Source organism: Gossypium arboreum, chromosome 6, assembly GCF_025698485.1.
Source record: "Gossypium arboreum isolate Shixiya-1 chromosome 6, ASM2569848v2, whole genome shotgun sequence".
Taxonomy (NCBI): Eukaryota; Viridiplantae; Streptophyta; class Magnoliopsida; order Malvales; family Malvaceae; genus Gossypium; species Gossypium arboreum.
Window position 1 is genome coordinate 125,708,639 of NC_069075.1, and position 16,508 is coordinate 125,725,146.

Consider the following 16,508-nt stretch of genomic DNA (forward strand, 5'->3'; position numbering starts at 1 on the left):
ACCCTATTCTAGGCTCGGAATACGGGTAGGGGGTGTTACAATTTGAATTTGCGTCAACGAAGATGGCTCGAGCTGTTGAAAGACTATGAATTAGTTATTGATTATCATCAGAGAGAAAAGAACGTAGTCGCAAATACTCTGATTAGAAAATCTTTATTTACTTTGCAAGCAAGGAATACACAGTTAACTTTTTTTATGATGGTTTTATTTTGGTTGAATTAAAAGCTAAACCTTTATTTCTTCAGCAAATTTGTGAAGCTCAGAAGTGTGACAATGAATTGCAAGCTAAAAGAATGAAGTGCAAGTTGACTTCTGATTCAAACTATCAAATCGAATCCGATGATTGTTTAATGTTTTAAGGTAGAATTTTTGTACCAAAGAATTCCGAACTCATTCAGAAAATTTTACACGAAGCACACAGTGGTTGTTTATACATACATCCGGGGAGTACAAAAATGTACAATGATTTGAAACAGTTGTACTAGTGGTTAGGCATGAAATGAGACATTTTAAAGTTTATGTCGAGATGCTTAGTTTGTCAACAAGTTAAAGTCGAACATCAAGTGCCTTCGGGATTGCTACAACCAATGATGATACCATAACGGAAATGGGATAAGTTATGATGGATTTCGTATCGGGATTACCCCTATCTCCATAAAAGAAAGATGCTATTTGGGTTGTCGTTGATCGACTGACGAAGTCTGTACACTTCATTCCGGTACATACAGATTATTCGCTTGATAAACTAGCTGAGTTGTACATATCTAACATCGTTAGATTGCACGGGGTTCCAGTTTCTATGATTTCAGATAGGGACCCAAGGTTTACATTGCGATTGTGAAAGAAATTGCAAGAAGCTTTAGGTACGCGGTTGTATTTTAGTACTACTTTTCATCCGCAAACCGATGGTCAGTCTGAGAGAATAATTCAGATTCTCGAAGATATGCTTCATTGTTGTATTTTAGAGTTTGAAGGCAACTGGGAGAAATATCTACCATTGGTTGAATTTGCGTATAATAATAGTTTTCAATCGAACATAAACATGGCACCTATGAAGAATTGTATGGTCGTAAATGCCGGACTCTGTTGCATTAGATTGAGTTTAGTGAGAAAAAGATTCACGGGGTTGATTTGATTAGATAGACTGAATATAAAGTGAAAGTAATTCATGATAGTTTGAAAGCAGCTTCAAATCGACAAAAATCGTATGTGGATTTGAAACGTAAAGAATTGAATTTCAGATTAGCGATAGAGTATTTCTAAAGTATCCCCGTGGAAAAAAAATCCTTCAATTTGGTCGCAAAGGCAAATTGAGTCCGCGATTTATCAAGCCGCATGAGATCGTTGAAAAAATAGGGCCAATGGCATATCGGCTAGCTTTACCGTCAGAATTAGAAAAGATCCACAATGTATTTCATGCGTCGATGTTACGACGGTATCGATTAGATCCATCGCATGTAATTTCTCCAACAGAGATTGAAATTCAACCTGATATATCGTATAACGAAGAACCAATCAGAATTTTAGCTAGAGAGGTTAAAGAGTTGAGTAATAAAAACATATACTTTGGAAAAGACACGGAGTTGAAGAAGCCACATGAGAACCGAGGTAGCTATGAGAAAATAGTATCCTAACCTCTTTTCTGGTAAGATTTTCAGGGACGAAAATTCCTAAGGGGAAGAGTTGTAACAGCCCGTTTTTAGTTAAATCGGAACAGTGGTTTCAGGACTACAAATCCAAGGTTAAAATATTTATTTTATTATTATTTTAATTTTTACAGCATGATTGTATGATTGTGTGAAAATTTTGTTAAGAAATTTTATCGTTTGAGTGATTAATTTGATAAAAAAGAGTAAAACGCGTAAAGTGAAAATTTTGTGTTCTATTAGCTAAATGTATTAAATAACTATAAAATTAAATAGTGGAGGTCGTTATGTGATAATTATACCATTTTTAATATGAGTGGGCAAAGATGGACATTATTTAGGTGATTTTAAAGGTTTATCATTAAGGTTATATTTGTAATTTGGTTATTAAAGATTAATTAAATAAAACAAAAAAAAAATTGGTGTATTCATCTTCTTCATTTTTGAATTTAAAGGAGATAAAAAGTCATGGTTAGGGTTTGATATTCGGCCAAAGCATTGTTGTCCATTTAGGTATGATTTTTGTCTCGTTTTTAATGATTTCTATGTTTTTGAGATCGTTGCAGCTTAATCTAGCTAGCCTAGGGAATCATTTTCAAAACTGTTAAAGGTTTAGGGTTTTTCCATTGATGTGTTTTGATATTTAATGGTAGAAAATGTATGTTGTTGTTAAATAAACAACATTTGTAAAGTGATTTTTGACAAAATTATCATTTAGGGATTAAATTGAGAAATGTTGAAATTTTATGGTTAAATTGTGAAATAAATGAAAAATATGGGTTGCTAGGGACTTAATTGAAATTTGGCTAGCATGGGTATAGGTTGAATTGCATGAATTTGTGTTTTTATGAGATAAGAACTAAATTGTAAAAATGTTGAAATATTTGGGGCAAAAATGTAAAGTTTCCTTAATGTGTATTTTGGACTAAATTGAATATAATGATAATTAAATAAGTTAATTTTGATTACATTTAGATTAAGAAAAGCAAAATTCGAATTTAGATCGTGGGAAAAATAAAGTATCGGACTAATTGACTTATTTTGCCATTTTTTGCAATCGAACTAAGTTTGTATGTAATGAGCATTGTTATATTTGTGTTTTAAATTCTTTAATATTGCATAAATTGTGAATACAACCTTGCAGACATATTCGACAAAGATTCGGCATTGAGAAATCCTAGTTGAACCTTAAGAATAGATTAGGATATGAATGACATGTCATTAGGGATTATGTGATTTTGGTGCTGGTCCGTACATCCTATTGGTGGCTGAGTTATCCGGCATGTGTTGCAGATACTCATCAGCTTGTGTGAGCAGCACCGTGTAGCTTTTCCATGACCGTCAGCTTGTGTGAGCAGACCCGTTGTTAGCTCGAGAGTGAGCATTATATGTGATATGAGATTGAGATAGCTTCGACTATATATATGGTACTTAGGGTGTGAGTTTCCAGGGTATCCGATAGTATTCTGAATGGTTCAACGGGTAAATCGAAGATATGAAATGGTGAGAACTAGACAAGTATCAGTACGGAAACTATGTAAGCATCGAATCCATGGAAGTTATGAGTTTATAGTTAATTATGTGATTGAATATATGTTAACATTGTAGTTAAATGTTTATAGTATGTTATGTTCATATTATGAAAGGTAATTGAATGGTGAACTTTGCTTATTATTTTCATACGAGCTTACTAATTTTTATAGCTTACATTGTTTATTTTTTTGTGTTTTATAGTGAAATCAATGCTAGCTCGGACTCGAGAATCATTGAAGATCTCATCACACTATCAAGCTATCACTTTGGTACTTTTGAATCTTTGTTTATAGTTATATGGCATGTATAGGAGTTTGGTCTTTTTGATATATTTTAGTAATGGATTTAACCTTTTGAGTTGTCTTGTAAATGATGATGGATGTATTATAATTTTAGCCATATGATTTGGCTTTTATTTGGCATGTTTTGCTCATGTATATATATGTGTAATTGATCTTGTGATGTGTGGTTGATTAGTGATAGAAGATGCTTGTTATGAATAGGCATTTATGGATATCAAATGGTTAAGTTTTGAATATTGATATACTAGTGAATCTAGACAAAATAATGCATGTTTGAAAGTGACCATTAAATGAATTATGAATGTGAAGTTTGGTATGAAATTGAATGGTATTTTGGGATATTTGTGTACCTTGTATATGTTGGTATTGAAATGGTATGATTTATGCTTGGTTGAGGTTGGATGAATGCCTATTTATGTCATGCTTGGTGCCATTTGGTTTGGTGTAGGTGTATACAAAATTGGGTGGCAAGATGGCTTGGTAAATAGCCTATTTTTGTCCACACTGGCAGAGACATAGGCGTGTGTCTCAGCCGTGTGTGACATACGGTCAGGTTACACGGTTGTGCCTCCCCTGATGTTGAATAAAAAACCAAGTCAGTATACTCTACACGGCCTAGCACAAGGGCGTGTGACTTGGCCGTGTAGCATAGGTCAGTATACCCTACAGGTTTGGCACTGCTTAGTAGACGGCCTGGCACACAGGCTTGTGTGGCCATTTCAAATGGCACACGAGCTGGTCACACGGGCGTGTGGCTGGCCATGTGACCCAAGTCAGAGAGTTACACGGGGTTGGACACGGGCTGGGATGAACACCCCTTACCCGTATCCGAGGCCGGGCTAAGGTACGAGGTGTTACCTGACAAACATACAAACATTAAACTAAAATACGAGCCATAAAATTTTATTCATATTTCAAAGCGTTCATTCTCTTACACATAGTCCCTTATTTGAGTCTACGGAGCCCAAAACATACTTTAGAAAGGGTTTGGGACTAAACCGAGAACTTACGAAAATCTTGGAAATTTCATGCTTTAAGGCTCCACACGCCCGTGTCCCAAAGTCGTGTTCCATACAAGGCTGAGACACATGGTCGTGTCTCTGCCTATGTGGAATATACCTAGGCTATTTTCCAAGCTTTGCTCAACCTTGATCTCTTACACACTTATACAAAATCAAAAGCATATAACATGGTATTCATTTAATGATTAAACATCCTCAATTAAACCACAAAAATAGCATTTGTATGTCATCATACATGTGTCTCTCATACTCATTTTACCTTGTTTATTATAGTACCACTTATACATTTATACCAAGATTATCATCTTACCAGAGTGAGGTTTAGTATCTTTCTCATAATTTCCAGCATTACTAACTAATTGTTTTCAAGACGATACTTTCAGAAACACTCTGTCATCAATTTGAATCCCAAGATAACTCAGTAAACTCTGATATTTCTCTAACCCTGTCCTTCACTTGTCAACCATTCTCAGACTCTGGTCATATCTATAATTATTTTATCACTGAACTCTTTGATTCCACACTTAGGAACATAGTCAACATGATTCTCATGAATTTCCATTATATACACCTCATCGGTAAGGGGTGAGGTCGATCAGATCTCTAACTCGATTTTGACATATATCTATATGACACATTTTTTCATTATCCACATATGTCATTATAATCATACTATCCACTTCAAACAATTTATTATTCATACATCTTACATAAAATTTCCAATTATCTCATTTCAAACAAGTGCACTCACTCATACATTCTATGAATTTTGAATAACTTTAATCATCACATTTACTAATTAATTTAATCAAGCATGCAACAAAGATATGGCCAAACAAATATGAATAAATATATCACTATATAAACTTTCATCTCACATATTATCACATATACATATATCACGAATTCTTATTCATACCTTTCCGAGTTTAACACATCATAGCTACACTTTATTCAAATACTTCAATATCGCTATCAAATGGTCAGATGTAGCTCGGTTGGAGAATATTTCATTTTAAACAAAATAGTCCTTATTAGTGTCGGGAGACATCACACTATCACATATTTGTGGCATGTATAACAAAACTCTTACACTTGCTATGTTAGCCCGAGAATCGACTAAACCTGCTCTGATACCACTAAATGACCAAAATACCCTTACTACTAAACTTTCCAAAAATTCCATCCATGTCTAATTTTTGTCCATAACTTAGAAATTAGTCAAATTGCTATTTAAGACCTCCTAATTAATATTTCAAATCAATTTCATACTAGAAACTTCTAGAATGCAATTTTTGCAACTTATTCAATTTAGTCCCTAACTTCGAATTAAGCACTTTATGCATAGAATTTCTTCACGAAATTTTCACAATCATGCAATCATATCATAGACCTCAAAATAATCATAAAATAATTATTTATATCTCAAATTTTGTGGTCCCGAAACCTCTGTTCCAACTATACCTAATTTTGGGCTATTACATGGGACACAGCCATGTGATCCCATTTCGAATGTCCACACAACTTGTGACATGGGCGTGTCTTTGGCTGTGTGAGACACACGGCCAGGCCACACAGGCATGTGTCCTCTGTATTTTGAAAAGTTTTCTAAGATTTCCAGAAATTTCATAAGTTATCGGTTTAGTTCCGAACCATTCCTAATGCATGTTTTGGGACTCGTAGGCTCGTATTAGGGACAATATAAATGTTTGTGATTAATTATGAATAATGTTTGTTTGGAAATTGAAAATGTATGTGAAATGTATGTGTAATTGTATAATATGTCCAGTAATGCTTCGTAACCCTATTCCGACGTTGAATACGAGTGAGGGGTGTTACAGATTTGGTGTATGAATTGTGATGGCATATTGGTTAAACACATAAGTTGAATGATTTAGCATGTTTTCAGTGTCTTTGAATGTGTTTTTAACATATGAAAATAATTAGAAATGGTTTAGCTTAGTGTTTAAGAAAGGGTTATTGAATTGGCTTGCATTAAGGGTCAACTTGGAAGCACACAGCCTGGGACAAAGACACTAACGGCTGTGTGCCATACAAGGTCACAACACATGGTCATATATCATTTTAATTTTAAGTGCAAGTTGGTCCACACTGTCACAAAGAGTTACACGGCCTGGCGACACGACCATGTGACCTTACTTCGAATATATACACGATTTGTCACAAGGCTTACAACACAGCCGTGTGATGTTATTTCGAATACCTATACAGACTGGGACAAGATCTTGTGTCCCATATTTTGATTTGTACACGGTTGACCACACATCCATGTTTCTGAGCCACATGGTGTAGGCTTTTTCACATGGCCGTGTGACCCCTGTTTCCAAAATTTTCAGATTTTTCTACAATTTTCTGTTTTGTTTCAAATTAGTCTCTTATTGTTCCCAAACTATTTTTAAGGCCTCGTAAACTCGGTTTAAGGCCCGTAAATATATTTATTCTATGATTGAAACTTGAAATTGAATATTAGTATTTAATTTTGAATAATTGTTTCTATATGATGTTGAATGTTTTGATTTGTATTATAATACACTATAACCTTAATTCGGTAACGGAAACGGGTTAGGGGTGTTACACGATTAGCTGCAAAGGGGTTTCATCAATTTCCAAGAGTTAATTATCACGACATCTTTAGTCCGATAATCAAACCAACCACCATCCACCTTGTCCTTAGTCTTGCAGTAAGTTGTGACTTGTCCCTTCGTCAGCTTGGTGACAACAACGCTATTTTACAAGGCCATCTCAGTGAGAATTTGTATATGAGTCAACCGTCTAGGTTCATTGATCTAGATTTTTCATCATATGTATGTAAGCTTCAGAAAGTTATCTATGGCCTAAAACAATCACCCCGAGCTTGGTATCAAGAACTCTACAAATTCTTACTTCACTCAGGCTTCAAAAATTCACATGTTGATACATCTCTATTCGCCTTCAAATCTAAAGGTTATTCATTGTATCTACTTGTTTATATTGACGATTTAATTTTCACTGGGATAATGATGCATGGTAAATCAGTTTGTTCATTTCTTAGTAAGTCGATTTTCACTTAAAGACCTAGGCATGCTTTCTTACTTTCTTGGTATTGAAGTTCTTCCCAACAAGCATGGTCTTTTGCTTTCTCAACTGTGTTACTTGTTGAAAACTCTTACTCGTACACAGATGTTGGATGCTAAATCAGTTTAAATATACTACCAATAAGCTCCTCACTATCATTACACTTTGGGCCTGTCTTATATGATCCTTCAGAATTTTGAGCAATAGTACGTAGTCTACAATAGTTATTACTTACGCTCATTGACATTGCGTTTGCAATTAATAAGTTGTCTCAATTTATGCACGAGCCAACCACCGAACACTGGGCCCTTGTTAAACGATTGCCCATATATCTTTATGGCACTTCTTATTATGGTCTCCAGCTCTATTGTGACTTTCCTACTTCTTTTCATGCATTCTCTGATGTTGATTAGGCTAGAAACGCCAATGACTTCTTTTCCACCAATGCTTACATAATCTATTTAGGCGTAACCCTATCTCTTGGAGCTCCAAAAAGTAACAAACCATTGCCCGTTCCTCCATCGAGGCCAAATATCTATGTTGCTAATACTACTATTGAAATGAATTGGGTTTGTTCTCTGTTAAATGATCTTAGTCTTCAACCTTCTACATGACTGGTGATATACTGTGACAATATTAGGGCAAACCAATTATGCTCTAACCCAATTTTTCATTCACGAATGAAACATGTGTCTATCGACCTTCATTTCATTCGTGATCAAGTGCAAAATGGTACTCTACGAGTTGCATATGTATCCTCTGTTTATCAACTCACTGATATTTTAAAAAAAATCGCAGTCTATTCATGGAATGTGCCTACATTTGTATCCGCAGATTGAATGAAAATGTTTTGGTGCACACCACCAGTGACAAGTGCATGTTTGTTCTTAGTGTGTTTTAAGTAAAACAAATCTTAGTTGGCAGATTTTTTTATGTGTTTAAGTGATGAATGACATGTTTAGTTTGTGTACAAGAAATATTTTTCAAGTTTCACGATTGTATTAGTGGGGTTTGTTGAGTACTCTTGTAAAGAAACTCATATATATTGTAAAGTTTGAAGATAATGAAACATAGAGTAGACCCGATATACTATTAATTCTCTTTTTCTGCTTTCTTGTTTAGTTCAAAACACCAACAGTATTAAGAGAGCTTATTGATAGAATTTAAAAAAATATCTGGCCTGGTGAAAGAGAGATACTTTAGTTTTGCCAAGTATATGCTTGTATTGAGTGGCATCAATTGGAGAGGAGCCATTGTCTAGGCACAAAATCAAATTGGAGCTCATACAAGTTGATACACCCTTACTCTCTTTCATATTAACCTCGTTGAGTATATATTTTCTATTTGGATTGACACAACACCAATTAGGGCAGAGCCAAGGGGTTGGTAGCAGGCCTGACTCCCTAAACTGGTAAATTTTTGTTTTGGTCCTTTTATAATTTATAAAATTTAAATTAATAGTAATAAAATATATTTTGATCCAAAAATTATAAAAATTTGATTTTAACCTTTAAAATTTATAAAAAAAATAGGTATTAAAATAATATTATTATACTTTTACTATTGTAAAAATATATAATTTAATTCCCGTCCCAAATAAATTTCTGAATTCGCAACAACACCAATCTATGATCCATTTAAACTACCTCAATGCCAAGTGGTTAACATGACTAAAATATTTAATGAAAAAGCGAGTGTTAATAGAAGAAATAACCTAACAAATAAGAGTGTCATTGCTCCCAATAATACTGTTGTCAACATGTATCATGATATAAACTGTGGCAATTCAGATTGTGAAGAATAAATAAATAAGTGTCAGACTCGGATTTGGCAAGCCCTACATGAAGTAGTTGAGTTTTGAGCTCATTATACCATACCCTCGGGGCCTATTTGAAGCCAAATATAACCTTGCGAAGATACATGAGAGGGAAGGTCCGAATGCTCTAAACCTTCAGGTTGGGCCAGGAACACTTCTTCATCAAGTGACTTATTAGCCTACCAAAATGTAGTAGGTATGGATGATAGGGATAGATGGGCAAGGTAATCAACTATATGTTTCAGCTTGAATATCTTAGTTTGTGATCATGTGGTTACTCGGTTGGTCAAATTAGAGGGTGCTAGAAAGTTGATAGAAGGTGGTGGGTTGGGTAATTTAGGAGTATGGATAAGCACGATTGGTGGTGAGAAGGACTGGTTGTTGGAGGAGGGGTTGGGAATGGTTTTATTTGTAGATCGGTGATAATATTGGATAATTGTTTTAGATTTTTTTTAGTGCTTAGGGAGTTGGGATTGGTTGTAATTGAGGTGGTGGTGGAGAAGATGGAGTAGAAAGTAGTTAAACAGAAGACATACCTGATATTAAAGGAGACAAACTACAAGTGTGGGTAAGTGGCCAATGGCATGTGAACTAGGATGGGTTTGGAAGTAATGATATCAGAGGAGGTTGATTCGAAACGATGTCGTTAGACGATGGTGTTTCCCACGTGATATTAAAATGTTATCCAAACTCAATCATTGGTGCCATGTGACTGTTGTGAATTAAGCAGAATAATTTTCATGTGGATGAATTTGTGGCCACTTTGCTTTTCTTTTGGCTGCATGCTAGCATTTTCTAGGAGTGCAAATCCTCTGCGAGAAAATAAAAGAGAAAAAATTCAATTGATGTTAGATTATCTTGACAGAATTTAAAAACAAAGATAATGATTTATTTGATATTCAATGCACATAAGGTGTTTAAAAAGCATAAAAAACAAAAAATGTAAAATTTTTCACACAGGAAGAGAAACAAATCTATTTTACCCAGATAAAATATGAACCTCTTGTTGAAACTGGAGCAGCAAAGTAATAAACCCGGATAAAGTATGTGTTAAGTTTCAATCAAATGATCAATGAAACAAAGCAAAGAAATTTTGTGTTTGAAAGCTCAAAACAGAAGCAAAATTGGATGAACAATTTGAGAGAACAAGTTGGCTATGCTTGTTACTTGAAAAGTTCAAAATTACATGTACATAAGTAGATGGATTACATTGGTAAAAAACAAAGTTTGCTTGTGCAAGTAAATAACCTGTTAAATCAAAATAATGACTTCCTAAACAGCTAATAATCAGCTAAGTATCTAACTAAACCTTAGCAAATACAAAAGGTTACATTGAAACAACAAAAGTCAACTGTCACATGGACATGCCAATCGAATTACTCCTTGGACAATAGCATGCTTCAGCTGTGATGCTCAGTCACTTGCATGCTCGTGCATGATTGCATGGTTGCATGCATGTTGCTGCTGTAGTTGCCACCTTTGAACACTCCTCCTTGGCTACAAGGCAGCAAACTCCAATCTCTTTCCTTAAACACTCGAACCTTCCAGTAGCCAATAGTTTGGTCAGAACATCAGCAAGCTGATCCCTCGAACAACAATGTACCAAGCAGATTTCCTTACCAAGTTCAGCTTCTCTCACAAAGTGATACCTGATCTTGAAATGTTTTGTTTTTCCATAGAACATAGGGTTCTTGGCAATAGCAACAGCAGACTGGTTGTCAACCTTAATTTCAGTTGCTTCCATCTGTCTAGCATTTAAGTCATCCAATAACTTTCTAAGCCAAATGGCTTGGTTAATGCGATAGCAATTGCAATATACTCAGCCTCTGCAGTGGATTGAACTACTGTTTGTTGCTTCTTTGAACTCCAACTGAAAACACTTGAACCTAGACTAAAGAAGTAGCCTGATGTGCTCTTCATGTCATCAACTAAACCAGCCCAGTCACTATCTGAATAACTAACAAGTTTCAGCTCCTTTGACCTTCCAAACTTCACACCAAAATTCAAAGTCCCTTTGACATATCTTAGGACCCTCTTTGCTGCTTTAAAATGTGCAACATTGCAGCAGTGCATGAACCTTGAGGGTAAGCCAACAGCATATAGGATGTCTGGCCTTGTTGCTATTAGGTAGAGCAAGCAATCAACCAAACTTCTGTACCCCCTTTCATCAATTCTATTGTGCTCACTTGTGCTTAACAGCTTTTCTCCTAGTGCAACTGGTGTGCTAGCAGGTTTGCACTTTGACATGCAGAATTTACTTAAAACTTTTAGTGCAAAGGCTTGCTGGCTTATAAAAATCCCTTGTTCTTCCTGATTTACCTCCATACCAAAGAAGTATGTTATCAAACCAAGATCAGTCATCTAAAAAATGTCTTGCATTTGCTTCTTAAAGTTTTCAATCAGTTCATCTTTACTGCCAGTGACCAGCAGGTCATCAACATACAATGACACAACCAGCAGGGTCTCCTTTTCATCCTTCTTGACATAAAGAGTGGGCTCACTTATGCTTTTTGTGAACCCGAGCCATGACAAGTAGGCATCAATTCTATCATACCAGGCTCTTGGAGCCTGTTTCAGGCCATACAGGGCCTTTTTGAGCTTGAAGACCTTGTGTTCTTCACCTAGGACCTCAAATCCTTCAGGTTGTTCAATAAAGATTTCTTCCTTGAAAAGTCTATTTAGAAAAGCTGATTTTACATCTAATTGGTGCACTTTCCACTGTTTTTGAGCTGCTAAGGCAAATAGCAGCCTTATGGTATCCAACCTTACAACAGGTGCAAAGGTTTCAAAGAAATCGACCCCTTGCTGCTGACTGTAGCCCTTCACAACCAACCTGGCCTTGTGTTTGTTCAGAGACCCATCTGAATTTTTCTTGGTCCTGAACACCCTTTTAACACTAATGACTTTTCTATTTTCTGGCCTATTGACCAGCTTCCAAGTATCATTCTTTTGAATCATCTCCAGTTCAGCCTCCATAGCCTCTTGCCAGCATTTCTCTTTTATAGCTTCAGCATAGCAGGATGGCTCAACTATGGTAATGGCACACCTTTCATAGATATCTGCTAGAGTTCTAGTGCCTCGAATAGGTGCATCATCATAGTCATCTTCAGCTTCAACTTCAATTTCAGTAGGCTGCATGTCAGGACTATTCTGATCTTCCTCAAGTGGGCTTGCATTAGTTCCATCCTATTTCCAATACCCTTCTTCATTAAACTTTACATCTCTGCTCACAATGATCTTCTTGGTCAATGGATCAAAGATCCTATAACCTTTCTTCACACTGCTGTAGCCTACAAACACCCCTGGCATGGACCTTTTTTCAAGCTTAGTCTTTTTCTCTGCTGGAACTAGTGCATAGCATAAATAACCAAATACCCTCAAGTGTGACACTGATGGTTTTTGTCCAAACCAAGCTTCAAACGGTGTTTTTCCTTTCACTGCATTAGTTGGAAGTCTGTTCTGCAAGTAAACTGAAGTGTTTACTACCTCAGCCCAAAAATTGTTAGGCATTTTAGCCTCAAACAAAAGGCACCTGCCCATATCAAGAACTGTTCTGTTCTTCCTCTTACAGACACCATTTTGTTGTGGTGTGTAGATGGTTGTTAGCTGATGAAGAATTCCAGCATCATCACATATCTTTTGGAACCTTTGAGACACATACTCAGTCCCATTTCAGCTTACAGTTGGCTTGGTTTTCAGCCAAAGCCTTGAATTTGCAAAAGAAGTCAGCAAATCTGACTTTTGCTTCAAAAAAGTTACCCAATAGAACCTAGTGCAATCATCAATAAAGAGTGCAAAGTACCTGTTCCCATTTAGGAAAGTGGTCTTCATGGGTCCACAGATGTCTGTGTGAACCAACTGGAGCCTCTCTTGAGCTCACCATGCTTGGTTGGTAGGAAAGGGCAGTCTAGTCTGCTTGCCAAGCTGACAGACTTCACACACATCCTTCTTTGGCTCAATACAGGACATGTCTTCTACCAGGCTCATTTTGTGCAATAGACCAAGTGACTTGTAGTTCACATGGCCTAGCCTCCTATGCCACAAAATTGACTCATCAGCCTGAGCCACATGTGTCTTTGGCTCTAACTGATTTAATCCAAAGTGAAACTTCGATCACTCATGGCTATTGTTGCTAACACTTGGTCGACAGCATCTTTGATCACACACACCTTGCCTTCAAAAATAAAAAAGTAGTCCTTCTCAAGTAACTGACCGACACTTAGCAGATTTTGGTCAATTTCAAGTACATAGAGAACCTCAGAGATAGTTTTGTTTCCTGACTTTGTGCCTATTACAGCCTTACCTTTGCCTTTGACCTCTATGAGCTCACTATTCCCTATTCTGACTTTGGTCACAAAGGTGGTGTCTAGCTCCTTGAACATGCTTCTATTTGAAGCCATGTGATGAGTACACCCACTATCAATCAACCACATCTTGCTAACCTTGCTCGAGCTTGCAAAACAAGAAGCTGTGAAGACATGCTCTTCCTATGCTTCAACATCTTCAGCAGTCTGAGCTTGATTCTGATGGTGTAGCTGTGGTTTTGGTTTGTTTTTACACACCTTTTCAATGTGTCCAAGTTGTTTACACCCTCTACACTGAATGTCAGGCTTGTACCAGCAGTATTTTTCAAGGTGATTGGTCTTCTTGCAATGAGCATAAGGTGGGAACTTTCTTTTGGTGGCTTCTTTCTTGCCTTTTTCCTTATTTTCTGTCCAAGGCTTATTGCCTTTGAAACTAGAGCTCGAGTTTGAGCCTTCTCTGCCTCTGGCTTGAAAAGCTCCCTCAGAATACTCCTCCATTCTGTTTGCTCTTCTTTACTCTTGTGCATAGAGAGCATTTATCAAATCTGTCAATGGAATAGTTGATAGGTCCCTCGAGTCCTTCAGGGAAGAGATCTTTGATTCATACTTCTCTGGCAGGGTTGTTATAACTTTTTCAACTACCCTTTGGTCACTGAAATCATCCCCAAGCAACCTTATGTTGTTGACAGTGGCCATTATCCTGTCAGCATACTGCTTGACAGTCTCTGACTCCTTCATCCTCAGATTCTCAAAGTCCCTTCTTAGGTTTATTAGTTGTTGTTGCCTAGTCTTCTCAGATCCTTGAAACTCCTCCTTGAGTTTGTCCCATGCCTGCTTTGGACTGTCACAGGCCATTATCCTTGTGAAGATCATATCTGAAACTCCACTTTGAAGGCATGACATGGCCTTGTACTTTTTTGCACAGTCTTCATTATACTGCCTGATCTAAGTAATGGTTGGGTTTGCTCTTAGGGGAGGTGGCTCAGTGTCATTTTGGACCACGTTCCACAGGTCATGTGCCTGCAGGTATGTCCTCATTTTCACATCCCAGATGTTGTAATTTTCACCAGCAAAAACAGGTGGTGGTGGTGGTGAGAAGCTTATACTTGGAGCAACTAAAAAACCGGCCAACAACAACAGCTCCTGCTTATTTCTTTCAAACACGAGTCAGCCACAAACTGTGCACAACCAAGGCCCTCAAAGACAACATGCTCTTGATACCATTTGTAGGGTTTTTCACACAGGAAGAGAAACAAATCTATTTTACCCGGATAAAATATGAACCTCTTGTTGAAACTGGAGTAGCAAAGTAATAAACCCAGATAAAGTATGTGTTAAGTTTCAATCAAATGATCAATGAAACAAAGCAAAGAAACTTTGTGTTTGAAAGCTCAAAATAGAAGCAAAATCGGATGAACAAATTAAGAGAACAAGTTGGCTATGTTTGTTACTTGAAAAGTTCAAAATTACATGTACATAAGTAGATGGATTACATTGGTAAAAAACAAAGTTTTCTTGTGCAAGTAAATAACCTGTTAAATCAGCATAATGACTTCCTAAATGACTACTAAAACATTAAGTATCTAACTAAACCTTAGCAAATACAAAAGGTTACATTGAAACAACAAAAGTCAACTGTCACATGGACATGCCAATCGAATTACTCCTTGGACAATAGCATGCTTCAGCTGTGATGCTCGGTCACTTGCATGCTCGTGCATGATTGCATGGTTGCATGCATGTTGCTGCTGTAGTTGCCACCTTTGAACAAAAAACATTGTTTGATGCTTTCAAATGAGTGGATCCAATGTGAGTGAAAGGAATTTTTTTTTATCATCACCCATTTTGCCTCAAAATTGTGTGCCTCCGTTGTAATATGATGTGATGCACCAGAGTTAAGTATCCATGGATAAGCATTTGTTGGGAAACTAGCAACATAATTGGCTTTGGCTTTGGCTTTAAGATGATCATGGGAGCAAAAGCCGCAAAGACCTTCAATATGGCCAATTTTGTTGCCAAGCTAATATCGGATATGTAAGCAGATCTCTATGGGAACCGAATATTGTTTGGGGTGACACTACGATTGTTGGATTGACGCCATAGCTGATTGGTGTTTAATCGAGGAATGGTGCAAGCGAGATTGCTTTCTTGCACAACAACAATGTATTGTATTAAAGGGTTTCTTTTCATGTCTTTATGTTGTAGAAAGGCCTCATGGTTAAGCCATTTTTCTTAAAGTTTTCATAGGAGATTGTGGAGTTACGTGCTTTAATTGTAGTAGAGATCTTATATATTGAGCCAAGATCCTTGAGGATCTTGACAATCAGTTCTTCATTAAACATTGGTGCACCAATAGTGGCCAGTTCATCCATGAGCGAGTGAACATCACGAAGATAGTAACGTTTGTGAGTCTTGCGAGTTTGTATCTAAGGCTGAATATTCTAGTTTGAGATTTATTAATAACATATGTAGCGTGAAGGGAGTCTCATGCTTGTTTAGCATTTGAGGCAACAACAACAACAATGATGAAAGCTATTGCAAGTATGTGTAATCGGGATTAGGATCCCTTCACCTAATGAAGGTTGGCACAAGAACAAAGCCATGGAGATGGTTGTAAATATTATGACCTCGTATGAGCATAGAGAGTTGAGCTTTCCATGTCGAGAAATTGTTAACGCCACTTAAACAACAGTAATTGTGAAGGAAGTATTATCATTGTTGACAGTCAAGAAGACCAAGACTAATAGGATTCGGTATTGGGAAAAAAAGAACCTTCACTCTTAATTAATAGTTCTGATACCATAGAAAAA

The 16,508-nt window shown here is 36.6% G+C and overlaps 1 protein-coding gene across 1 annotated transcript; it reads right to left on the bottom strand.

Moving 5' to 3' along the window:
- Nucleotides 1-11,149: 11,149 nt before the first annotated feature.
- LOC128293831 (secreted RxLR effector protein 161-like) lies at nucleotides 11,150-11,755 on the bottom strand. The gene has a single exon (XM_053029378.1). The coding sequence runs from the start codon at nucleotides 11,753-11,755 to the stop codon at nucleotides 11,150-11,152; it is 606 nt and encodes a 201-aa protein (XP_052885338.1).
- Nucleotides 11,756-16,508: the final 4,753 nt, after the last annotated feature.